Below are 27946 nucleotides of genomic sequence, written 5' to 3' on the forward strand. Positions count from 1 at the left end.
AATAAATGCTGGGCCCGGCCAGCGACACCCACATCGCGTGAAAGAATTTAAGAAGTACTACGTCATATTTTTCAACACTCCAAGACATATTTTGGTTTTTGTAGGAATTAAGTGTACAATAGTAACTCTTATTACCAATAATTATACATAGTGAATAATGACTATTGTTAATAATAATTGCATATGTACTTGTGATTCATGTGAGACAACTATTTGCCAGAGAATTTTCCTTATTGGAGATTTTCAGCTCAGATCTTTAGGGCTTGTCCTCGCTTTGTCTAAACAGTTACACTAACACCCACTCTGTTTCTAAAAACACAGCACTGCAAATGCTGCAAGTCAGGAATGAAAACAGAAAATGCTGGGAACACTCAGCAGAATGGGCGGCATCTGTGGAGAGAGTGAGAGAGAGACAGAGAGAGAGTGAGGGAGAGACGGAGAGAGAGAGGGAGAGACAGAGAGAGAGAGAGAGAGAGTGAGGGGGAGAGAGAGAGTGAGGGAGAGACAGAGAGAGAGAGTGAGGGGGAGAGAGAGAGTGAGGGAGAGACAGAGAGAGAGAGAGAGAGGGAGAGACAGAGAGAGAGAGAGAGACGGAGGGAGAGACGGAGGGAGAGACGGAGGGAGAGACAGAGGGAGAGACAGAGAGTGAGGGAGAGAGAGAGTGAGGGGGAGAGAGAGAGAGTGAGGGAGAGGGTGGGGGAGCGAGAGAGAGAGAGTCAGAGAATGAGGTGAGAGAGAGAGTGAGGGAGGGAGTGGTGGAGAGACAGAAAGAGAGAGTTGAGGGAAAGAGAGAGGGAGTGACAGAGAGAGAGAGAGTGAGGGAGAGGGTGGGGGAGAGACAGAGAGAGAGACAGAGAGCGAGGAGAGACAGAGCGCGAGGAGAGACAGAGAGAGAATGAGGAAGAGAGTGGGGGAGAGACAGAGAGAGAGTGAGGGAGAGAGAAGGAAAGAAAGAGACATAGAGAGTGAGGGAGAGTGAGAGACAGACAGACAGAAAGAGAGAGACAGAGAGAGTGAGACAGACAGAGAGTGGGAGACAGAGAGAGAGAGAGAGACACAAAGACAGACAGAGAGAGGGAGAGACAGAGAGAGGGAGAGACAGAGAGAGAGGAAGAAGGAGAGATAGAGGCAGAGACAGACAGGGAGAGACAGAGCGAAAGAGAGAGAGACACACACAGAGGGAGAGAGACAGAGAGAGGAAGCGAAAGGGAGAGACAGAGAGGAAAAAACAGACTGAGAGACAGAGACGGGGAGTGGGAGCGAGAGAGGAAGAGAGAGAGAGAGAGAGTGAGAGAGACAGAGTTAATATTTCAGGTTGCTGAGCTATTACCCGAACTGGGAAAGGTTTTGAAGATTGTGGCAGGTTTTAACAGAGGCAGGGAAACGGGCGGGGAGGGGAAGGGTGGGGTGTGGGGTGCGTTGTGTGGGGGGGAGGAAACCTCAGAAGGGAAAGGTTTGCGACTGAGTGGAGGGGGCAGGAGAGACTACAGGGGGATGACAGTGCGAGAGAGAAGGAGATGGTACCGGGGCAAGTAAAGGAGTAAAAGATGGGTGTAGAGGAGGAGTGAATGGCAACAGCAGAATCATCGCCAGCATCGACCACCCGAAATAACCAATAGGGTCAGCGGTTAGGATGTGAAATTATCGAACTCAGGGTCGAATCCAGAAGGCGGTAAATTGGGCTCCGAGCTTCATTGGAACAATGTGGCAGACCGAGGACAGAGAGATCAGAACGGGGACGGGGCGGAGAATTGAAAGGATAAAAAAGGGCTGGAAACGTCAACTCTCCCTCCGCAGATGCTGCCCGGACCCCTCCTTCATATCTCCCTCCCACCCCCACGGCCTCCTTGAGAAATAAGAGTGTTTGAAAGTCTCAGTTTACCCCGTGAGTGGAATGAGTACAACTCCCCATCGCTTGCCGCGCACCCCGCAGTTTCCCAGACCTAGGGCAGGTGCCCCCTTATTGGTACTTGCACCTGCCTGACCCTCATCCTCAAGGTACCTGGCCCCGTGTCCAAGCATTAACCTTCATCGGCCAAACTTAATTTTAAACTGTGCTAACAAAGGCTTACTCAACAGCCAATAGCAACCAGTAAAGGATTAACTGCTTCTTTACAGCAACAGCATCCTGCATTTATATAGCACCTTTAATGTAGTAAAACATCCTAAGCGTTAAATCGATCCCAAGCCCAATGATGAAGTATAAAACCAGATACTTTTCTAGACAATAGGTTTATTTACAGAATGCAGCATTACATATGTCTGCCTCCTACCGACTAAACCTCCTGTCCCAGCGGTCTCTCTTTATAAGTGCTCAAGGTACTTCATTAAACAACGTACTTCAGCTGTGTGTCCTAAGGATCTAATGATCATACTATTAAACAAGATACTTCACAGGAGCGCATGTTCAGACATGTTTTGGAGGTGTCAGCTGTGGCTCAGTTCATAGCACCCTCGTCTTTGAATCACAGGGTTGTGGGTTCATGTCCCACTCCCGGAAAACCAAGAACTGTGATTGTACTCGAAAGAGTTGCAATCTGTGACTGTTGATAACTCGAAAGAGTTTCAGACATATTTTGGCCCCAAGCCACAGGAGGAGATATTAGGCAGGTGACCAAATGCTCGGTCAAAGGGGTCGGTTTTAAGAAGCATCTTAAGGAGGAAAGAGCGAGAGAGAGGCGGAGAGATTTAGGGAGGGAATTCCAGAGCTCAGGGCCCCCCAGGCAGCTAAAGGCACGGCCGCCAATGGTGGAGCGATGGGAATCAGGGGATGGGCAAGAGGCCGGAATTGGAGGAACGCAGAGATCTCGGAGGTTTGCAGAGGCTGGAGGAGGTTACAGAGATAGGGAGGGGTGTAGGGGCTGGAGGAGGTTACAGAGATAGGGAGGGGTGTAGGGGCTGGAGGAGGTTACAGAGATATGGAGGGGTGTAGGGGCTGGAGGAGGTTACAGAGTTAGGGAGGGGTGTAGGGGCTGGAGGAGGTTACAGAGATAGGGTTGTAGGGGCTGGAGGAGGTTACAGAGATAGGGAGGGTTGTAGGGGCTGGAGGAGGTTACAGAGATAGGGAGGGGTGTAGGGGCTGGAGGAAGTTACAGAGATAGGGAGGGGGTGTAGGGGCTGGAGGAGGTTACAGAGATAGGGAACGGTGTAGGGGCTGGAGGAGGTTACAGAGATAGGGAGGGGTGTAGGGGCTGGAGGAGGTTACGGAGATAGGGAGGGGAGTAGGGGCTGGAGGAGGTTACCGAGATAGGGAGGGGTGTAGGGGCTGGAGGAGGTTACAGAGATAGGGAGGGGTGTAGGGGCTGGAGGAGGTTACAGAGATAGGGAGGGGTGTAGGGGCTGGAGGAGGTTACAGAGATAGGGAGGGGTGTAGGGGCTGGAGGAGGTTACAGAGATAGGGAGGGGTGTAGGGGCTGGAGGAGGTTACAGAGATAGGGAGGGGTGTAGGGGCTGGAGGAGGTTACAGAGATAGGGAAGGGTGTAGGGGCTGGAGGAGGTTACAGAGATAGGGAGGGGTGTTGGGGCTGGAGGAGGTTACAGAGATAGGGAGGGGTGTAGGGGCTGGAGGAGGTTACAGGGATAGGGAGGGTTTTGAAAAAAATGATGAGGATTTCAACATCAAGGCATTGTTGGAGTGCTCGCCAGTTTATGCCAGCAAGCACGGGGTTATTAGGAAGGCACAGGTAATGTTGGTGTTTATGGCAAGCGGAATGGAATATAAAAGTCGGGATGTTTGGCTGCAGTATAATGTGGGGAAGATGTGAGCTTGTCCACTTTGGCAGGAGGAATAGAAAAGCGGCAGGTTATTTAAATGGAGAGAGATTGCAGAACTCCGAGGTGCAGAGGGATCTGGGTGTCCTGGTGCATGAATCAGGGGAAGTTAGTATACAGATGCAGCAAGTGATTAGGGAGGTGAATGGAATATTGGTGTTTATAGCAAAGGGAATGGAATATAAAAGTCGGGAAGTTTGGCTACAGCTGTATCAGGAGTTGGTGAGACCACATCTGGAGCACTGTGTACAGTTTTGGTCTCCTTACTTAAGCAGGGATAGACTTGTATTGGAAGCAGTCCGGAGAAGGTTCACTGGGGCTGATTCCTGGGATGAAGGGGTTTTGTCTTATGAGGAAAGGTTGGGCCCTGTACCCATTGGAGTTTAGAAGAATGAGAGGTGACCTTATTGAAACATATAAGATCCTGAGGGGGGGGTTTGACAGGGTGGATGCTGGGAGGATGTTTCCCCACCTCGTGGGGGAATCTAGAACGAGGAGAGGGGGGCACAGTTTCAGAATAAGGGGTCTCCCACTGAAGACGGAGATGAGGAGGAATTTCTTCTCTCAGAGGGTGGTCAGTCTGTGTCAGTCACAAGGGGGCATAAGTTCAAGGTGAGGGGCAGGAGGTTTAGGGGGGGATGTGAGGAAAAACCTTTTTACCCAGAGGGTGGTGAGGGTCTGGAATGCGCTGCCTGGGAGGGTGGTGGAGGCGGGTTGCCTCACATCCTTTAAAAAGTACCTGGATGAGCACTTGGCACCTCATAACATTCAAGGCTATGGGCCAAGTGCTGGTCAATGGGATTAGGTAGATAGGTCAGGTGTTTCTCACGTGTCGGTACAGACTCGATGGGCCGAAGGGCCTCCTCTGGGCTGTGCGATTCTGAAGGGAGTCAAAAGTTATTGGGGGTGGGGGGGAATGTGGAATCGAGGTCACAGTCAGATTAGCCATGATCCTGTTGAATGGCGTAGCAGGCTCGAGGGGCCGAATGGCCTCCTCCTGCTCCTAATTGGAATGTGCGTGTGGTTGATGGGTGAACGGGACTCGGTGTGAGTGAGGGTGCGAGGCAGTGGAGTTCCTGATGAGGTGAATCTCATGGAGGGCCGATGCTGTGTTGGGCCAGCCCAGTCTGGCATTAACTGAGGCATGGACAAGGGTTTCAGGAGCAGAGGAGCTGGGGGTCGGCCAGAGGACAAAAGCTGCCAAGAGAGAGTAACGGACAACAAGGTAACCCAGCGGCAGGAGGTGTAAAACGCGAATGGTTTTCAAGGCCGCTAATGCTTTTTTTCTCCCTACCCCCCCTCCCCTCCCGTCGCCCAGGTAACCATGAAGAACATCGAACGGGAGTTGATCTGCCCACTCTGTAAGGAGATGTACAAACAGCCCATCATTCTGCCCTGCATGCACAATGTCTGCCTGATGTGTGCCACCGAGCTGCTGGTGCAACAGGGCATCCTCTGTACCGAGCCCACCTCTGAGCCCTCCTCACCCGCCTCCACCCCCATGATGAGGAGCCCGCGCCTGGGCAGGCGCGCAGCCCCCAAGGCCGACAGGCTAGACCGACTCATTCGATCAGGTGAGACCTCTTTGTGCACATCCCCACCCCCACCCCACCCCAACCCCACCCCCACCCTACCCCCACCCTAACCCACCCCCACCTCCACCCCCACCCCAACCCACCCCCACCCCACCCCCACCCTAACCCACCCCCACCCCCACCCCAACCCACCCCCACCCCACCCTAAACCACTCCCACCCCAACCCCCATCCACCCCCACCCCCACCCCACCATAAACCACTCCCACCCCCACCCCCATCCACCCCCACCCCCACCCCCACCCCACCCCACCCTCACCCCCACCCCCACCCCCACCCAAACCCCACCCCACCCTAAACCACTCCCACCCCCACCGCCATCCACCCCCACCCCACCCCACCACCTCACACCCCACCCCAAATCCACCCCACCCCAAACCCACTCCCACCCCACCCCCACCCCCATCCCACCCTAACCCATCCCCACCCCCACATCACCCCACCCACACACCACCCCACCCCCACCCCACCCAACCCCCACCCCACCCCCACCCCCACACCCACACCACCCCACCCCCACCCCCACCCCACCCAACCCCCACCCACACCCAACCCCCTCACACCCCACCCCCAACCCACCCCACCCCACACAACGCACCCCACCCCCACCCCACCCCAACCCACCCCACCCCACCCCCACCCCACACCACCCCACCCCACTCCCACCCCAACCCCACCCTCACCACACCCCACCCCAAACCCATTCCCACCCCAACTCCACCCCACCCCCACCCCAGCCCCAACCCCACCCTACACCCACACCCACCCCACCCCCACCCTACCCCCACCCCCACCCCACCCCCACCCCAACCTATCCCCACCCCACCCTACCCCACCCAACCACACCCCAACCCACCAAACCCCCAACCCACCCCCAACCCCACCCCACCACAATCCAACCCCACCCCACCCCCACTCCCACCCTACCCCCACACTACCCCCACCCTACCCCCACCCCCACCCCACCCCCACCTATCCCCACCCCACCCTACCCTACCCCCACCCCACCCCCACGCCAACCTACCCCCACCCCAACCTATCCCCACCCCACCCTACCCCACCCCACCCCCACCCCACCCCCACTCCCACCCTACCCCCACCCTACCCCCACCCCCACCGCACCCCCACCCCAACCTATCCCCACCCCACCCTACCCCAACCCCACCCCACCCCCACCCCAACCTACCCCCACCCCAACCTATCCCCACCCCACCCTGCCCCATCCCCACCCCACCCCCAACCCACCCTGCTTTCAGACTCCCGAAAGCCCTCTTACCGAAATGGTGTGCCCCCTACAGCAAACGGTCAGTAGCAGTTGACCAGATGCATGGACAATCCCAATTTATACAATTTCAATTGATCAATCACCCTTCCCATTCACTCCCATTGTACACAATCCCAATGGACCCAAACCCCTTCCCGTACACTCCCACTGTACACAATCCCAATGGACCCAAACCCCTTCCCATTCACTCCCACTGTACACAATCCCAATGGACCCAAACCCCTTCCCGTTCACTCCCACTGTACACAATCCCAATGGACCCAAACCGCTTCCCGTTCACTCCCACTGTACACAATTCCAATGGACCCAAACCCCTTCCCGTTCACTCCCACTGTACACAATCCCAATGGACCCAAACCCCTTCCCGTTCACTCCTACCGTACACAATCCCAATGGACCCAAACCCCTTCCCGTTCACTCCCACTGTACACAATTCCAATGGACCCAAACCCCTTCCCGTTCACTCCCACTGTACACAATCCCAACAGACCCAAACCCCTTCCCATTCGTTCCCACTGTACACAATCCCAACAGACACAAAACCCTTCCCATTCAATCCTACTGTACACAATCCCAATGGACCCAAACCCCTTCCCGTTCTCTCCCACTGTACATGATCCCAATGGACCCAAACCCCTTCCCGTTCACTCCCACTTTACACAATCCCCATGGACCCAAACCCCTTCCCGGTCACTCCCATTGTACACAATCCTAATGCACTCAAACCCCTTGCTGTTCATTCCCACTGTACACAATCCCAATGGACCCAAACCCCTTCCCGTTCACTCCCACTGTACACAATCCCAATGGATCCAAACCCCTTCCCGTTCACTCCCACTGTACACAATCCCAATGGACCCAAACCCCTTCCCGTTCACTCCCACTGTCCACAATCCCAATGGACCCAAACCCCTTCCCGTTCACTCCCACTGTCCACAATCCTAATCTCAAACCCCTTCCCATTCACTCCCACTGTACACAATCCCAATGGACCCAAACCCCTTCCCGTTCACTCCCACTGTACACAATCCCAATGGACCCAAACCCCTTCCCGTTCACTCCCACTGTACACAATTCCAATGGACCCAAACCCCTTCCCGTTCACTCCCACTGTACACAATTCCAATGGACCCAAACCCCTTCCTGTTCACTCCCACTGTACACAATCCCAACAGACTCAAACCCCTTCCCGTTCATTCCTACTGTACACACGCCCAATGGACTCAAACCCCTTGCAGTTCATTCCCACTGTACACAATCCCAATGGACCCAAACCCCTTCCCGTTCACTCCCACTGTACACAATCACAATGGACCCAAACCCCTTCCCGTTCACTCCCACTGTACACAATCCCAATGGACCCAAACCCCTTCCCGTTCACTCCCACTGTACACAATCCCAATGGACCCAAACCCCTTCCCGTTCACTCCCACCGTACACAATCCCAATGGACCCAAACCCCTACCCATTCACTCCCACCGTACACAATCCCAATGGACCCAAATCCCTTCCCGTTCACTCCCACTGTACACAATCCCAATGGACCCAAACCCCTTCCTGTTCACTCAAACTGTACACAATCCCAATGGAACCAAACCACTTCCCATTCACTCCCACTGTCCACAATCCCAATCCCAAACCCCTTCCCGTTCACTCCCACTGTACACAACCCTAATGGACCTAAATCCCTTCCCGTTCACTCCCACTGTACACAATCCCAATAGACCCAAACCCCTTCCCGTTCACTCCCACTGTCCACAATCCCAATCACAAACCCCTTCCCGTTCACTCCCACTGCACACAATCCCAATGGACCCAAACCACTTCCCGTTCACTCCCACTGTACACAATCCCAATTGACCCAAACCCCTTCCCGTTCACTCCCACTGTCCACAATCCCATTCCCAAACCCCTTCCCATTCACTCCCACTGTACACAATCCCATTCCCAAACCCCTTCCCATTCAATCCCACTGTACACAATCGCAATGGACCCAAACGCCTTCCCGTTCACTCCCACTGTACACAATCCCAATGGACCCAAACCCCTTCCCGTTCACTCCCACTGTACACAATCCCAATCCCAAACCCCTTCCCGTTCACTCCCACTGTACACGACCCCAATGGACCCAAACCCCTTCCCGTTCACTCCCACTGTACACAATCCCAATCCCAAACCCCTTCCCATTCACTCCCACTGTACACAATCCCAATGGACCCAAACCCCTTCCCGTTCACTCCCACTGTACACAATCCCAATGGACACAAACCCCTTCCCATTCACTCCCACTGTCCACAATCCCAATGGACCCAAACCCCTTCCCGTTCACTCCCACTGTACACAATCCCAATCCCAAACCTCTTCCCATTCACTCCCACTGTACACAATCCCAATGGACCCAAACCCCTTCCCGTTCACTCCCACTGTACACAATCCCAATAGACTCAAACCCCTTCCCGTTCACTCCCACTGTACACAATCCCAATGGACCCAAACCCCTTCCCGTTCACTCCCACTGTACACAATCCCATTCCCAAATGACTTCCCATTCACTCCCACTGTACACAATCGCAATCCCAAACCCCTTCCCGTTCACTCCCACTGTCCACAATCCCAATCCCAAACCCCTTCCCGTTCACTCCCACTGTACACAATCCCAATGGTCCTAAACCCCTTCCCATTCACTCCCACTGTACACAATCCCAATGAACCCAAACCCCTTCCCGTTCACTCCCACTGTCCACAATCCCAATGGACCCAAACCCCTTCCCGTTCACTCCCACTGTACACAATCCCAATGGACCCAAACCCCTTCCCGTTCACTCCCACTGTACACAATCCCAATGGACCCAAACCCCTTCCCGTTCACTCCCACTGTACACAATCCCATTCCCTAACCACTTCCCATTCACTCCCACTGTACACAATCGCAATCCCAAACCCCTTCCCGTTCACTCCCACTGTCCACAATCCCAATCCCAAACCCCTTCCCGTTCACTCCCACTGTACACAATCCCAATGGTCTTAAACCCCTTCCCATTCACTCCCACTGTACACAATCCCAATCCCAAACCCCTTCCCGTTCACTCGCACTGTCCACAATCCCAATGGACCCAAACCCCTTCCCGTTCAGTCCCACCGTACACAATCCCAATGGATCCAAACCCCTTCGTGTTCACTCCCACTGTACACAATCCCAATCCCAAACCCCTTCCCGTTCACTCGCACTGTCCACAATCCCAATGGACCCAAACCCCTTCCCGTTCAGTCCCACTGTACACAATCCCAACAGACTCAAACCCCTTCCCGTTCATTCCTACTGTACACACTCCCAATGGACTCAAACCCCTTGCTGTTCATTCCCACTGTACACAATCCCAATGGACCCAAACCCCTTCCCGTTCACTCACACAGTACACAATCACAATGGACCCAAACCCCTTCCCGTTCACTCCCACTGTACACAATCCCAATGGACCCAAAATCCTTCCCGTTCACTCCCACTGTCCACAATCCCAATGGACCTAAACCCCTTCCCGTTCACTCCCACTGTACACAATCCCAATGGATCCAAACCCCTTCCCGTTCACTCCCACTGTACACAATCCCAATGGACCCAAACCCCTTCCCGTTCACTCCCACTGTCCACAATCCCAATGGACCCAAACCCCTTCCCGTTCACTCCCACTGTCCACAATCCTAATCTCAAACCCCTTCCCATTCACTCCCACTGTACACAATCCCAATGGACCCAAACCCCTTCCCGTTCACTCCCACTGTACACAATCCCAATGGACCCAAACCCCTTCCCGTTCACTCCCACTGTACACAATTCCAATGGACCCAAACCCCTTCCCGTTCACTCCCACTGTACACAATTCCAATGGACCCAAACCCCTTCCTGTTCACTCCCACTGTACACAATCCCAATAGACTCAAACCCCTTCCCGTTCATTCCTACTGTACACACTCCCAATGGACTCAAACCCCTTGCAGTTCATTCCCACTGTACACAATCCCAATGGACCCAAACCCCTTCCCGTTCACTCCCACTGTACACAATCACAATGGACCCAAACCCCTTCCCGTTCACTCCCACTGTACACAATCCCAATGGACCCAAACCCCTTCCCGTTCACTCCCACTGTACACAATCCCAATGGACCCAAACCCCTTCCTGTTCACTCCCACCGTACACAATCCCAATGGACCCAAACCCCTACCCATTCACTCCCACCGTACACAATCCCAATGGACCCAAATCCCTTCCCGTTCACTCCCACTGTACACAATCCCAATGGACCCAAACCCCTTCCTGTTCACTCAAACTGTACACAATCCCAATGGAACCAAACCACTTCCCATTCACTCCCACTGTCCACAATCCCAATCCCAAACCCCTTCCCGTTCACTCCCACTGTACACAACCCTAATGGACCTAAATCCCTTCCCGTTCACTCCCACTGTACACAATCCCAATAGACCCAAACCCCTTCCCGTTCACTCCCACTGTCCACAATCCCAATCACAAACCCCTTCCCGTTCACTCCCACTGCACACAATCCCAATGGACCCAAACCACTTCCCGTTCACTCCCACTGTACACAATCCCAATTGACCCAAACCCCTTCCCGTTCACTCCCACTGTCCACAATCCCATTCCCAAACCCCTTCCCATTCACTCCCACTGTACACAATCCCATTCCCAAACCCCTTCCCATTCAATCCCACTGTACACAATCGCAATGGACCCAAACGCCTTCCCGTTCACTCCCACTGTACACAATCCCAATGGAGCCAAACCCCTTCCCGTTCACTCCCACTGTACACAATCCCAATCCCAAACCCCTTCCCGTTCACTCCCACTGTACACGACCCCAATGGACCCAAACCCCTTCCCGTTCACTCCCACTGTACACAATCCCAATCCCAAACCCCTTCCCATTCACTCCCACTGTACACAATCCCAATGGACCCAAACCCCTTCCCGTTCACTCCCACTGTACACAATCCCAATGGACACAAACCCCTTCCCATTCACTCCCACTGTCCACAATCCCAATGGACCCAAACCCCTTCCCGTTCACTCCCACTGTACACAATCCCAATCCCAAACCTCTTCCCATTCACTCCCACTGTACACAATCCCAATGGACCCAAACCCCTTCCCGTTCATTCCTACTGTACACACGCCCAATGGACTCAAACCCCTTGCAGTTCATTCCCACTGTACACAATCCCAATGGACCCAAACCCCTTCCCGTTCACTCCCACTGTACACAATCACAATGGACCCAAACCCCTTCCCGTTCACTCCCACTGTACACAATCCCAATGGACCCAAACCCCTTCCCGTTCACTCCCACTGTACACAATCCCAATGGACCCAAACCCCTTCCCGTTCACTCCCACCGTACACAATCCCAATGGACCCAAACCCCTACCCATTCACTCCCACCGTACACAATCCCAATGGACCCAAATCCCTTCCCGTTCACTCCCACTGTACACAATCCCAATGGACCCAAACCCCTTCCTGTTCACTCAAACTGTACACAATCCCAATGGAACCAAACCACTTCCCATTCACTCCCACTGTCCACAATCCCAATCCCAAACCCCTTCCCGTTCACTCCCACTGTACACAACCCTAATGGACCTAAATCCCTTCCCGTTCACTCCCACTGTACACAATCCCAATAGACCCAAACCCCTTCCCGTTCACTCCCACTGTCCACAATCCCAATCACAAACCCCTTCCCGTTCACTCCCACTGCACACAATCCCAATGGACCCAAACCACTTCCCGTTCACTCCCACTGTACACAATCCCAATTGACCCAAACCCCTTCCCGTTCACTCCCACTGTCCACAATCCCATTCCCAAACCCCTTCCCATTCACTCCCACTGTACACAATCCCATTCCCAAACCCCTTCCCATTCAATCCCACTGTACACAATCGCAATGGACCCAAACGCCTTCCCGTTCACTCCCACTGTACACAATCCCAATGGAGCCAAACCCCTTCCCGTTCACTCCCACTGTACACAATCCCAATCCCAAACCCCTTCCCGTTCACTCCCACTGTACACGACCCCAATGGACCCAAACCCCTTCCCGTTCACTCCCACTGTACACAATCCCAATCCCAAACCCCTTCCCATTCACTCCCACTGTACACAATCCCAATGGACCCAAACCCCTTCCCGTTCACTCCCACTGTACACAATCCCAATGGACACAAACCCCTTCCCATTCACTCCCACTGTCCACAATCCCAATGGACCCAAACCCCTTCCCGTTCACTCCCACTGTACACAATCCCAATCCCAAACCTCTTCCCATTCACTCCCACTGTACACAATCCCAATGGACCCAAACCCCTTCCCGTTCACTCCCACTGTACACAATCCCAATAGACTCAAACCCCTTCCCGTTCACTCCCACTGTACACAATCCCAATGGACCCAAACCCCTTCCCGTTCACTCCCACTGTACACAATCCCATTCCCAAATGACTTCCCATTCACTCCCACTGTACACAATCGCAATCCCAAACCCCTTCCCGTTCACTCCCACTGTCCACAATCCCAATCCCAAACCCCTTCCCGTTCACTCCCACTGTACACAATCCCAATGGTCCTAAACCCCTTCCCATTCACTCCCACTGTACACAATCCCAATGAACCCAAACCCCTTCCCGTTCACTCCCACTGTCCACAATCCCAATGGACCCAAACCCCTTCCCGTTCACTCCCACTGTACACAATCCCAATGGACCCAAACCCCTTCCCGTTCACTCCCACTGTACACAATCCCAATGGACCCAAACCCCTTCCCGTTCACTCCCACTGTACACAATCCCATTCCCTAACCACTTCCCATTCACTCCCACTGTACACAATCGCAATCCCAAACCCCTTCCCGTTCACTCCCACTGTCCACAATCCCAATCCCAAACCCCTTCCCGTTCACTCCCACTGTACACAATCCCAATGGTCTTAAACCCCTTCCCATTCACTCCCACTGTACACAATCCCAATCCCAAACCCCTTCCCGTTCACTCGCACTGTCCACAATCCCAATGGACCCAAACCCCTTCCCGTTCAGTCCCACCGTACACAATCCCAATGGATCCAAACCCCTTCGTGTTCACTCCCACTGTACACAATCCCAATCCCAAACCCCTTCCCGTTCACTCGCACTGTCCACAATCCCAATGGACCCAAACCCCTTCCCGTTCAGTCCCACTGTACACAATCCCAACAGACTCAAACCCCTTCCCGTTCATTCCTACTGTACACACTCCCAATGGACTCAAACCCCTTGCTGTTCATTCCCACTGTACACAATCCCAATGGACCCAAACCCCTTCCCGTTCACTCACACAGTACACAATCACAATGGACCCAAACCCCTTCCCGTTCACTCCCACTGTACACAATCCCAATGGACCCAAAATCCTTCCCGTTCACTCCCACTGTCCACAATCCCAATGGACCTAAACCCCTTCCCGTTCACTCCCACTGTACACAATCCCAATGGATCCAAACCCCTTCCCGTTCACTCCCACTGTACACAATCCCAATGGACCCAAACCCCTTCCCGTTCACTCCCACTGTCCACAATCCCAATGGACCCAAACCCCTTCCCGTTCACTCCCACTGTCCACAATCCTAATCTCAAACCCCTTCCCATTCACTCCCACTGTACACAATCCCAATGGACCCAAACCCCTTCCCGTTCACTCCCACTGTACACAATCCCAATGGACCCAAACCCCTTCCCGTTCACTCCCACTGTACACAATTCCAATGGACCCAAACCCCTTCCCGTTCACTCCCACTGTACACAATTCCAATGGACCCAAACCCCTTCCTGTTCACTCCCACTGTACACAATCCCAATAGACTCAAACCCCTTCCCGTTCATTCCTACTGTACACACTCCCAATGGACTCAAACCCCTTGCAGTTCATTCCCACTGTACACAATCCCAATGGACCCAAACCCCTTCCCGTTCACTCCCACTGTACACAATCACAATGGACCCAAACCCCTTCCCGTTCACTCCCACTGTACACAATCCCAATGGACCCAAACCCCTTCCCGTTCACTCCCACTGTACACAATCCCAATAGACCCAAACCCCTTCCTGTTCACTCCCACCGTACACAATCCCAATGGACCCAAACCCCTACCCATTCACTCCCACCGTACACAATCCCAATGGACCCAAATCCCTTCCCGTTCACTCCCACTGTACACAATCCCAATGGACCCAAACCCCTTCCTGTTCACTCAAACTGTACACAATCCCAATGGAACCAAACCACTTCCCATTCACTCCCACTGTCCACAATCCCAATCCCAAACCCCTTCCCGTTCACTCCCACTGTACACAACCCTAATGGACCTAAATCCCTTCCCGTTCACTCCCACTGTACACAATCCCAATAGACCCAAACCCCTTCCCGTTCACTCCCACTGTCCACAATCCCAATCACAAACCCCTTCCCGTTCACTCCCACTGCACACAATCCCAATGGACCCAAACCACTTCCCGTTCACTCCCACTGTACACAATCCCAATTGACCCAAACCCCTTCCCGTTCACTCCCACTGTCCACAATCCCATTCCCAAACCCCTTCCCATTCACTCCCACTGTACACAATCCCATTCCCAAACCCCTTCCCATTCAATCCCACTGTACACAATCGCAATGGACCCAAACGCCTTCCCGTTCACTCCCACTGTACACAATCCCAATGGAGCCAAACCCCTTCCCGTTCACTCCCACTGTACACAATCCCAATCCCAAACCCCTTCCCGTTCACTCCCACTGTACACGACCCCAATGGACCCAAACCCCTTCCCGTTCACTCCCACTGTACACAATCCCAATCCCAAACCCCTTCCCATTCACTCCCACTGTACACAATCCCAATGGACCCAAACCCCTTCCCGTTCACTCCCACTGTACACAATCCCAATGGACACAAACCCCTTCCCATTCACTCCCACTGTCCACAATCCCAATGGACCCAAACCCCTTCCCGTTCACTCCCACTGTACACAATCCCAATCCCAAACCTCTTCCCATTCACTCCCACTGTACACAATCCCAATGGACCCAAACCCCTTCCCGTTCACTCCCACTGTACACAATCCCAATAGACTCAAACCCCTTCCCGTTCACTCCCACTGTACACAATCCCAATGGACCCAAACCCCTTCCCGTTCACTCCCACTGTACACAATCCCATTCCCAAATGACTTCCCATTCACTCCCACTGTACACAATCGCAATCCCAAACCCCTTCCCGTTCACTCCCACTGTCCACAATCCCAATCCCAAACCCCTTCCCGTTCACTCCCACTGTACACAATCCCAATGGTCCTAAACCCCTTCCCATTCACTCCCACTGTACACAATCCCAATGAACCCAAACCCCTTCCCGTTCACTCCCACTGTCCACAATCCCAATGGACCCAAACCCCTTCCCGTTCACTCCCACTGTACACAATCCCAATGGACCCAAACCCCTTCCCGTTCACTCCCACTGTACACAATCCCAATGGACCCAAACCCCTTCCCGTTCACTCCCACTGTACACAATCCCATTCCCTAACCACTTCCCATTCACTCCCACTGTACACAATCGCAATCCCAAACCCCTTCCCGTTCACTCCCACTGTCCACAATCCCAATCCCAAACCCCTTCCCGTTCACTCCCACTGTACACAATCCCAATGGTCTTAAACCCCTTCCCATTCACTCCCACTGTACACAATCCCAATCCCAAACCCCTTCCCGTTCACTCGCACTGTCCACAATCCCAATGGACCCAAACGCCTTCCCGTTCAGTCCCACCGTACACAATCCCAATGGATCCAAACCCCTTCGTGTTCACTCCCACTGTACACAATCCCAATCCCAAACCCCTTCCCGTTCACTCGCACTGTCCACAATCCCAATGGACCCAAACCCCTTCCCGTTCAGTCCCACTGTACACAATCCCAACAGACTCAAACCCCTTCCCGTTCATTCCTACTGTACACACTCCCAATGGACTCAAACCCCTTGCTGTTCATTCCCACTGTACACAATCCCAATGGACCCAAACCCCTTCCCGTTCACTCCCACTGTACACAATCCCAATGGACCCAAACCCCTTCCCGTTCACTCCCACTGTACACAATTCCAATGGACCCAAACCCCTTCCCGTTCACTCCCACTGTACACAATTCCAATGGACCCAAACCCCTTCCTGTTCATTCGCACTGTACACAATCCCAACAGACTCAAACCCCTTCCCGTTCATTCCTACTGTACACACTCCCAATGGACTCAAACCCCTTGCTGTTCATTCCCACTGTACACAATCCCAATGGACCCAAACCCCTTCCCGTTCACTCCCACTGTACACAATCCCAATGGACCCAAACCCCTTCCCGTTCACTCCCACTGTACACAATTCCAATGGACCCAAACCCCTTCCCATTCACTCCCACTGTACACAATCCCAATGGACCCAAACCCCTTCCCGTTCACTCCCACCGTACACAATCCCAATGGACCCAAACCCCTACCCATTCACTCCCACCGTACACAATCCCAATGGACCCAAATCCCTTCCCGTTCACTCCCACTGTACACAATCCCAATGGACCCAAACCCCTTCCTGTTCACTCAAACTGTACACAATCCCAATGGAACCAAACCACTTCCCATTCACTCCCACTGTCCACAATCCCAATCCCAAACCCCTTCCCGTTCACTCCCACTGTACACAATCCCAATGGTCTTAAACCCCTTCCCATTCACTCCCACTGTACACAATCCCAATCCCAAACCCCTTCCCGTTCACTCGCACTGTCCACAATCCCAATGGACCCAAACGCCTTCCCGTTCAGTCCCACCGTACACAATCCCAATGGATCCAAACCCCTTCGTGTTCACTCCCACTGTACACAATCCCAATCCCAAACCCCTTCCCGTTCACTCCCACTGTCCACAATCCCAATGGACCCAAACCCCTTCCCGTTCAGTCCCACTGTACACAATCCCAACAGACTCAAACCCCTTCCCGTTCATTCCTACTGTACACACTCCCAATGGACTCAAACCCCTTGCTGTTCATTCCCACTGTACACAATCCCAATGGACCCAAACCCCTTCCCGTTCACTCCCACTGTACACAATCCCAATGGACCCAAACCCCTTCCCGTTCACTCCCACTGTACACAATTCCAATGGACCCAAACCCCTTCCCGTTCACTCCCACTGTACACAATTCCAATGGACCCAAACCCCTTCCTGTTCATTCGCACTGTACACAATCCCAACAGACTCAAACCCCTTCCCGTTCATTCCTACTGTACACACTCCCAATGGACTCAAACCCCTTGCTGTTCATTCCCACTGTACACAATCCCAATGGACCCAAACCCCTTCCCGTTCACTCCCACTGTACACAATCCCAATGGACCCAAACCCCTTCCCGTTCACTCCCACTGTACACAATTCCAATGGACCCAAACCCCTTCCCATTCACTCCCACTGTACACAATCCCAATGGACCCAAACCCCTTCCCGTTCACTCCCACCGTACACAATCCCAATGGACCCAAACCCCTACCCATTCACTCCCACCGTACACAATCCCAATGGACCCAAATCCCTTCCCGTTCACTCCCACTGTACACAATCCCAATGGACCCAAACCCCTTCCTGTTCACTCAAACTGTACACAATCCCAATGGAACCAAACCACTTCCCATTCACTCCCACTGTCCACAATCCCAATCCCAAACCCATTCCCATTCACTCCCACTGTACACAACCCTAATGGACCTACATCCCTTCCCGTTCACTCCCACTGTCCACAATCCCAATCACAAACCCCTCCCCGTTCACTCCCACTGTACACAATCCCAATGGACCCAAACCACTTCCCGTTCACTCCCACTGTACACAATCCCAATTGACCCAAACCCCTTCCCGTTCACTCCCACTGTCCACAATCCCATTCCCAAACCCCTTCCCGTTCACTCCCACTGTACACAATCCCAATTGACCCAAACCCCTTCCCATTCAATCCCACTGTACACAATCGCAATGGACCCAAACCCCTTCCCGTTCACTCCCACTGTACACAATCCCAATGGAGCCAAACCCCTTCCCGTTCGCTCCCACTGTACACAATTCCAATCCCAAACCCCTTCCCGTTCACTCCCACTGTACACGACCCCAATGGACCCAAACCCCTTCCCGTTCACTCCCACTGTACACAATTCCAATGGACCCAAACCCCTTCCCGTTCACTCCCACTGTACACAATCCCAATAGACTCAAATCCCTTCCCGTTCACTCCCACTGTACACAATCCCAATGGACCCAAACCCCTTCCCGTTCACTCCCACTGTACACAATCCCATTCCCAAACGACTTCCCATTCACTCCCACTGTACACAATCGCAATCCCAAACCCCTTCCCGTTCACTCCCACTGTCCACAATCCCAATCCCAAACCCCTTCCCGTTCACTCCCACTGTACACAATCCCAATGGTCCTAAACCCCTTCCCATTCACTCCCACTGTACACAATCCTAATCCCAAACCCCTTCCCGTTCACTCCCACTGTACACAATCCCATTCCCAAACCACTTCCCATTCACTCCCACTGTACACAATCGCAATCCCAAACCCCTTCCCGTTCACTCCCACTGTCCACAATCCCAATCCCAAACCCCTTCCCGTTCACTCCCACTGTACACAATCCCAATGGTCTTAAACCCCTTCCCATTCACTCCCACTGTACACAATCCCAATCCCAAACCCCTTCCCGTTCACTCGCACTGTCCACAATCCCAATGGACCCAAACCCCTTCCCGTTCAGTCCCACTGTACACAATCCCAATGGATCCAAACCCCTTCGTGTTCACTCCCACTGTACACAATCCCAATGGACCCAAACCCCTTCCCATTCACTCCCACTGTACACAATCCCAATGGATCCAAATCCCTTCCCATTTACTCCCACTGTACACAATCCCAATGGACCCAAACCCCTTCCCGTTCACTCCCACTGTGCACAATCCCAATGGACCCGATCCCCTTCCCGTTCACTCCCACTGTACACAATCCCAATGGACCCAAACCCCTTCCCGTTCACTCCTACCGTACAAATCCCAATGGACCCGAACCCCTTCCCGTTCACTCCCACTGTACACAATCCCAATGGACCCAAACCCCTTCCCATTCACTCCTACCGTACACAATCCCAATGGACCCAAACCCCTTCCCATTCACTCCCACTGTACACAATCCCAATGGATCCAAATCCCTTCCCATTTACTCCCACTGTACACAATCCCAATGGACCCAAACCCCTTGCCGTTCACTCCCACTGTGCACAATCCCAATGGACCCGAACCCCTTCCCGTTCACTCGCACTGTACACAATCCCAATGGACCCAAACCCCTTCCCGTTCACTCCTACCGTACACAATCCCAATGGACCCAAACCCCTTCCTATTTATACAGATCCCAGTAACCTTACACTGTGGGTTTTAAGGGTTCAATGCTGTAATTTTATTTCAGGACCAGCACCTACACTATTTAAATAAAACTAAAAGGATTCAGACCTGGTGCCTGCAGGTGCTAACTTTTTGGTCTGATTCCTACTGTCTGCCTCTGTGTCTTCCTCTCCCTGTGCCCCTCACCCCCTCACCCCCTCACTCCCCTCACCCTGTCACCCTCCTTTCCCTTCCCTCTCTATCCCTTCTCACCCTTCCTCCCTCTTCCCGTTACCCTCCCCTCCCTGTCTGCAGCTCTCTCTCCCTCTCTCCATCCCTCCATCACACTCTCTCCCACCTACTAACTCCACTCTCCTCGCCAACTTTCTCCCCCTCTTTTTCTACTTCCCTCTCCCTCTCTCCATCTCACTCACCCCCTTTCTCCCCCTCTCCCTCTCTCTCCACCACTGCCTCTCTCTCCTGCTGCCTCTCTCTCTCTCGCTTGCTTTCCTCCCTCCTACTCTCGCTCTCACTCTGTCTTTCCCCCCAGTCCTCCTCTGCCCCTCCTTCTCTCTCCCCTCCCTCTCTCTCTCCCTTACCTCTCTTTATCCGCCCCTTTTCTCTCTCCACCTCCCTCTCCCATCCTTCTCTCTCCTCTCTCCCTCTCTTCCCTCATTCTCCCTCTCCCATCCCTCTCCCCTTCTCTCTCCCATCCCCTCCCTCTCTCTCTCTCTCTCTCTTTCTCCCTCCCCCTCCCCTCCTTCTCTCTCTCCCCTCCTTCTCTCTCTCTCTCCCCTCCCTCTCTCTCTCCTTTCCCTCTCTCTCCCTCCCACTCCTTCTCCATCCTTCTTACACAGGCTCTCACCCTGGCTTTCTCCTCCAATCCTTTTCTCCTGCTCTCTCCCATTCACTCTCTCCAACTCTCCCTCCTACTCGATCTCCCACTCCCTTTCACCTCCAGTCCCCCTCCCTCCCATTCCCTCTCTCCCATTCCCTCTCTCCCTCTCTCTCTCTCCCTCCCCCTCCCTCTCTAATTTTCAGTACTGCAGAAACTGTGATATTCGTTACAAGGTGTAAGAGCTGGAACTCTGGCCGATTGAAAAAGTTGTCCCAGAAAAAAGAGTGTGAGACAGGAAGGAGAGAGAGAGAGAGGGAGGGGAGAGAGGGAGAGGGAGGGAGAGAGAGAGGGAGGGGAGAGAGAGGGAGGGAGGGAGAGAGAGAGAGAGGGAGGGGAGAGAGAGGGAGGGTAGAGAGATATAGACAGAGAGAGAGAGACAGAGAGAGACAGAGATAGAGGGAGAGACAGAGACAGAGAAAGAGAGAGAGAGACAGAGAGAGAGAGGGACAGAGAGAGACGGAGAGAGAGAGAGAGAGAGAGAGACAGAGAGAGAGACAGAGGCAGAGACAGAGAGAGAGAGACAGAGAGAGAGAGAGAGACAGAGAGAGAGAGAGACAGAGACAGAGACAGAGAGAGAGAGAGACAGAGAGAGAGAGACAGAGAGAGAGACAGAGACAGAGAGAGAGAGAGACGGAGAGAGAGAGAGAGAGACAGAGAGAGACAGAGACAGAGACAGAGAGAGAGAGAGAGACAGAGAGAGAGACAGAGAGAGAGACAGAGACAGAGAGAGAGAGAGACGGAGAGAGAGAGAGAGAGACAGAGAGAGACAGAGACAGAGAGAGAGAGAGAGACAGAGAGAGAGAGAGAGACAGAGAGAGGGAGAGAGAGAGACAGAGAGAGGGAGAGAGAGAGAGAGAGAGAGAGAGACAGGGAGAGAGACAGAGAGAGAGAGAGAGGGAGAGGGAGAGGGAGAGGGTTGCACCCTGGCTGATGCGCACAGTGGGTGGTGTGGTGGTGGGGGTGGGGAGTGGGACACGATGGAGGTGTCAGTGTTTGTTCTGCCCCTTTTGACCCTCTGCCCCTCCTCTGCAGGTTACGGGACCTACCCCGGCCGTCGGCGGGGCAATGCCCACCCGCAGAGCATCAGCGTGCCCTGCCCCAGCTGCCAGCGGGAGGTGGACCTGGGCGAGCGGGGACTGACCGACCTCTTCCGCAACCTGACCCTGGAGCGCATCGTGGAGCGTTACAAGCACACGGCCAACCTGGGCGCCGCCGTGCAGTGCCAACTCTGCAAGCCCCCCGCCCAGGAGGCCACCAAGGGCTGCAGCGACTGCCGGGCCAATTACTGCAACGAATGCTTCAAGCTCCACCACCCCTGGGGAACGCCCAAGGCACAGCACGAGTACATCGGACCCACCCTCAGCTTCAGACCCAAGGTGCGGGGCCCCCTCCCTCCTATCTCAGCCTGTTGGGGGAAGGCGGGGGTGATGGGGAATGGCGAGGGGGGGGTGGGGTCAGTTGACATGGTTCCTGGGGCACCACCACCACCCAAAACGGTACACATTGCATTCGCATAGCGCCTCTGGAGGCCCCCCACAGCATCCGACAGGTCTCCCCAGCCAATCCGATCCGCTCCGGGGGTCGCTTCAGGAAACGCCCTTTTGGAAGTCCATATACACCACATCCACCTCGCCCACCAACTCCATCCCCTCAGCCTGAGAGAGTTTGCCCTGAACAGAACTGCGCCATCTTTCCTGGCTCCGTCCATGTTTACCCAAGGGGCTGGAATTTTGCCTCCTCATCCGGATTGTCCGGGTTTTTTTTATTGATTTTGGTTGAGGGATAAATATCGAACCCCGGGCCCCCTGCGGAGAGCTCCCACCCCAACCTGCCCCCCACTGTCCACCCCCATCCCCCACCTCTTCTTCCAATAGCGGACGTGGCATCTTTTACATCCACCCAAGAGATCATCCAGGGGCCTCAGTTTAACATCTCATTCCGACAGTGCGGCACTCCCTCAGTACTGACCCTCCGACAGTGCGGCGCTCCCTCAGTACTGACCCTCCGACAGTGCGGCACTCCCTCAGTACTGACCCTCCGACAGTGCGGCGCTCCCTCAGTACTGACCCTCCGACAGTGCGGCGCTCCCTCAGTACTGACCCTCCGACAGTGCGGCACTCCCTCAGTACTGACCCGCCGACAGTGCGGCACTCCCTCAGTACTGACCCTCCGACAGTGCGGCGCTCCCTCAGTACTGACCCTCCGACAGTGCGGCACTCCCTCAGCACTGACCCTCCGACAGTGCGGTGCGCCCTCAGTACTGACCCTCCGACAGTGCAGCGCTCCCTCAGTACTGACCCTCCGACAATGCGGCGCTCTCTCAGCACTGACCCTCTGACAGTGCGGCGCTCCCTCAGTACTGACCCTCCGACAGTGCGGCACTCCCTCAGTACTGACCCTCCGACAGTGCGGCGCTCCCTCAGTACTGACCCTGTGACAGTGCAGCGCTCCCTCAGAGTGGCAGGAGAGAGAGAGAGACAGAGACGGACAGAGAGAGCGAGACAGAGAGAGAGAGAAGGAGAGAGGCAGCGAGAGACAGAGACATTTTCCTGCAATGCTATTCTCTTTCACTTGGCTCCCAGCCAAAGCTGTTCAGAAAGGAGTAGCATGTTTCAGGCTGTTTTTTTGCTGAGTTTCCCACAATGTTTTACAGCTACGCATATCACCAACGCCAGAGCCTCACATGTGATTCAATAAACATTCCTCATGAGGCTGTGAGGCTGTGTAAGACTCTTTCATGACAAACTCTTATCGGCCCATCGCTCTGACATTGTAGGAGAATGGCCCCAATGTTCCTGAACACACTCCCTCCACCACCGACGCACAGTAGCAACAGCGTGTGTACCAACTACAAGATGCACTGCAGCAACTCACCAAGGCTCCTTAGACAGCACCTTCCAAACCCACGACCACTACCATCTAGAAGGACAAGGGCAGCAGACACATGGGGAACACCCACCACCTGGAAGTTCCCCTCCGAGCCGCTCACCATCCTGACTTGGGAAATATATCGGCCGTTCCTTCACTGTCGCTGGGTCCAAATCCTGGAACTCCCTCCCTAACAGCACGGTGGGTGTACCTACACCACAGGGACTGCAGCGGCTCAAGAAGGCAGCTCACCCACCACCTTCTCAAGGGGGCCAATTATTGATTGGACACTTCCCCCTTCTCATCCAATAGTGGATGTTGGATCTTTCCCAACCACTCTGGGGGACCCGGGTTCAAACCCCACCCCGGCCGCTGGTATAATTTAAATTCGATTAATAAATCTGGGAATATAAAGCGAGTCTCAGTGACGGTGACCATGACGACCATCATCGATTGTCATAAAAACCCCATCTGGGTCACTAATGCCCCCTTTAAGGGGAGGGAAATCTGCCCTCCTTACCCGGTCTGGCCTACACGTAACTCCAGACCCCACAGCCACATGGTCGACTCTTAAACTGCCCCCCCACCCCCGAAACAGCCGAGCGAGACCCTCAGTTCCGAGGGGGGGCAATTAGGGACGGGCAACGAACACTGGTCTCGCCCGCGTCCCCGCGAAAGAAGCCTTAAAAACCCACCCGAGAGGGCAGACAGAGGGGGGGGGGGACCTCGGTTTAACGCCTCACCCGAGCGACAGTACCCGCGGCAGTGCGGCACTCCCTCAGTCCTGGCACCGGGAGCGTCGGGCCTGGGTGAAGGGCACGGGTTTCTCGAGGGGGGACTCGAACGCCCACCACCTTCTGACCCAGAGGCAAGAGAGAGAGGGAGGGCACGACCCACTCAGACATGGCCGACAGGGGGCAGGCGGTGGTGGTGGGCGGGGGGTCGGGGAGGGTAAATGAAACCCCGCGGACTGACAGGGTTTTCTGTTCCAGGTGCTGATGTGCCCGGAACATGAGATGGAGAAGGTGAACCTGTACTGTAAGACGTGCCAACGCCTGATTTGCCAGCTCTGTAAACTGCGGAGGGTACACACGGCGCATAAGATCACCCCAGCTGGCAACATCTATCAGGCACTGAAGGTAAAGGCCGGGCCAGCCGAGCGCGGGCGCGCCGGGAACGGTGGCATTGCAGCCAAGCCGCAAATCAGGCCATTCGGCCCCTCGCCAGCCTCCTCCCATCCCAACCGTCAAGGTATCCTCCTTTTCCCTCCTCCCTCGTGTGTTTATCCAGCCTCCCTCCCACCATCACGAGGGCTCAGCGGGGGAGAGAGACGCAGGACGCGACGAGGGAGGCCGTTCAGCCCATCCTGCCCACCCTGCTAGCCCTTCCCCGATTGGCTTGCGGCTCAGCGCCCCTCGCCCGAGAGTCTGCGCCGTGTTGTCCATCCGTGTGTCCGGGTGTGACCCACACCCCCACCCCCACCACATTGACCTTTGAACCTGTGACCCCCCCCCCAACCCCTCTCCCAGCCTCTCCAGCCATCCCTGTGAACTCGGGACACACCCTCGGCCCTCGAGAGGGGCCAGACTGTGGAACACGCCGGAATATTTGTGTTGAGGAGTCGAAGGATTATCTCGGCCCTCGAGTCACTGATGCTCCGTGAAACTTGCTGGATCCTTTTTTTTGATCTTATTTCTTATTTCTCACCCTCCTTTCTCTCTCCCCCACCACCATTGCCTTCCCTCCCTCACCGTTCCTCACTCCCTTCCTCTCTCTTCCTCCCTCCCTCGCCTTCCCTCATTCTCCCCCGCCCGCCCTCACTCACCCTCTCAACTTATCTCACTCCCTCGCCCTGCCTAACTCACACTCCCTCTTGCGCCCTCCCACCTCGCCCTCCCCCTGCTTCCCTCGCTCGACCTCCGTCCCTCATTCCCCCTCCCTCATATTCCCTCCCTCACCCTCTTCCCCTCGACATTTTCCCCTCAACCTCGGTCCTTCAACCCCTTTCTCTCAACCTCCTACCCTCGACATCTGTCTTTCGATCTTTTCCCCTTGACCTCTTACCCTCGGCCTTTTACCCTTGACCTTGACTTTCCCTCATCCTTTTCTCTTTGACCTCTTACCCTCGGCCTTTTACCCTTGACCTTGACTTTCCCTCATCCTTTTCTCTTTGACCTTTTACCCTCGGCCTTTTACCCTTGACCTCGACTTTCCCTCATCTTTTTCTCTTTGACCTCTTACCCTCGGCCTTTTACCCTCAACCTCGACTTTCCCTCATCCTTTTCCCCTCGACCTCATTCCTTCGACCTCTTCCTCCCAACCTCTTATCCTCTACCTCTGTCCTTCGATATCTTTCTCATGGCTTCTTACCCGCGACCTCCGTCCTTTGACCTCTCTCACATCCTCTTACCGTGCACCTCTGTCCTTTGACCTCTCTCCCTCCATCCCTTGCCCTTTGCTGGCTTGACCTTCCCCCCCTTGGCTTTTACCTCTCTCGCCGTCCCTCCCTCTATCGTTGTCCCCACTCTCCCTGCTCCCTCCTTTGACCCCTCTTTCCCCTCCCCCCACCCCTACCCCCACCGCCGCACCATCCTTCTCTCCTCCACCCTCCGTCCCTCCTGTCCTTCCCCCTCCCCTCCTCTCCGACCAGGATAAACTCAGCAAGACGATCACCTACATCATTAGCAACCAGAACCTGGTCCAGACCCAGATCCAGACTCTGGACGAGCTGGTACAACAGACTGAGGTAAGGCCCCGTCCATGCCCACCGGTGGGGTTGACCCTGAGTGGGTAACCCGAGTGCCAGCTACACGCGAGCGGGGAGGGGGACGTCTCCTCTTGGGCCCCCTCCGGCGTGGAGGGCAGGGATGAGGGAGCCAGAAGGAGATGACCCCTGACCCACGCTGGGGAACCCTCACCGAGAGACCCTGAGGCTGGTGGGCACCAGGAGGGGTGGGGGATTGTCTGAGCTTTGGGGCGAGGGGCGCGGTTACCGGGAGAGTCTTATCCCCTGCGCTAATGGGGGTGGCGCCAGCGGCGGGAAGCAGCTCTCGCTGGTTGGCGCCCTTGGCGTCGGCCTAGCGGAGATGCCAACAGGCCTTGGGAATCGGGCCTCTGGTCCGCAGGCCTTCACTCCCGCCGAGTGGGCTCCTGTCGGAAGGCCCCAGCCAGTCGAGCGGGCAGATCCCGACACTGGGGCCCCCAGCTCCGGGGTCTAATTCAGCGGGGGAGGGGGTGCGGGGGCTAGCGAGTGGAATGGGATTCCGGGAATCCGGCAATGTCCGGGTCGGCATCACCAGACGGTCACCGATTACAGTAAAACGCCAAGTGGTCGGCTATCCCTTTCGGGGTGAGAGGACGTGCCAACCCGTCCCCAGGTCTGGGCCTGTAACAAGCCAACGTGCTGGGTGGCGAAAGGCTGTAGCGGGACATCGAGAAACCCCCCCCCTCCGACGCTCTGGAGGGTTGGACCAGCGTGACTGGGTGCCTAACTATGACACACGCCCGCCTCCGACAGTGCGGCGCTCCCTCAGTACTGACCCTCCGACAGTGCGGCACTCCCTCAGTACTGACCCTCCGACAGTGCGGCGCTCCCTCAGTACTGACCCTCCGACAGTGCGGCACTCCCTCAGTACTGACCCTCCGACAGTGCGGCGCTCCCTCAGTACTGACCCTCCGACAGTGCGGCACTCCCTCAGCACTGACCCTCCGACAGTGCGGCGCTCCCTCAGTACTGACCCTCCGACAGTGCGGCTCTCCCTCAGTGCTGACCCTCCGACAGTGCGGCACTCCCTCAGCACTGACCCTCCGACAGTGCAGCCCTCCCTCAGTACTGACCCTCCGACAGTGCGGCGCTCCCTCAGTGCTGACCCTCCGACAGTGCGGCGCTCCCTCAGTACTGACCCTCCGACAGTGCGGCGCTCCCTCAGTACTGACCCTCCGACAGTGCGGCACTCCCTCAGTATTGACCCTCCGACAGTGCAGCACTCCCTCAGTACTGACCCTCC

At 55.1% G+C, this 27946-nt stretch overlaps 1 protein-coding gene across 1 annotated transcript; it reads left to right on the forward strand.

Annotated features, from left to right (window-relative positions):
- Nucleotides 1-5095: 5095 nt before the first annotated feature.
- LOC144677444 (tripartite motif-containing protein 46-like) lies at nucleotides 5096-26685 on the forward strand (the record flags this gene model as incomplete). The annotated part of the gene is made up of 4 exons (XM_078537536.1): nucleotides 5096-5345; nucleotides 22104-22447; nucleotides 24932-25078; nucleotides 26590-26685. Coding segments are annotated over exons 1-4 (837 nt in total), but the record flags the coding sequence as incomplete, so codon positions are not given.
- Between the last annotated feature and the right edge of the window lie 1261 nt (nucleotides 26686-27946).

This window comes from Cetorhinus maximus, unplaced genomic scaffold (genome assembly GCF_964194155.1).
Source record: "Cetorhinus maximus unplaced genomic scaffold, sCetMax3.hap1.1 HAP1_SCAFFOLD_2541, whole genome shotgun sequence".
Taxonomy (NCBI): Eukaryota; Metazoa; Chordata; class Chondrichthyes; order Lamniformes; family Cetorhinidae; genus Cetorhinus; species Cetorhinus maximus.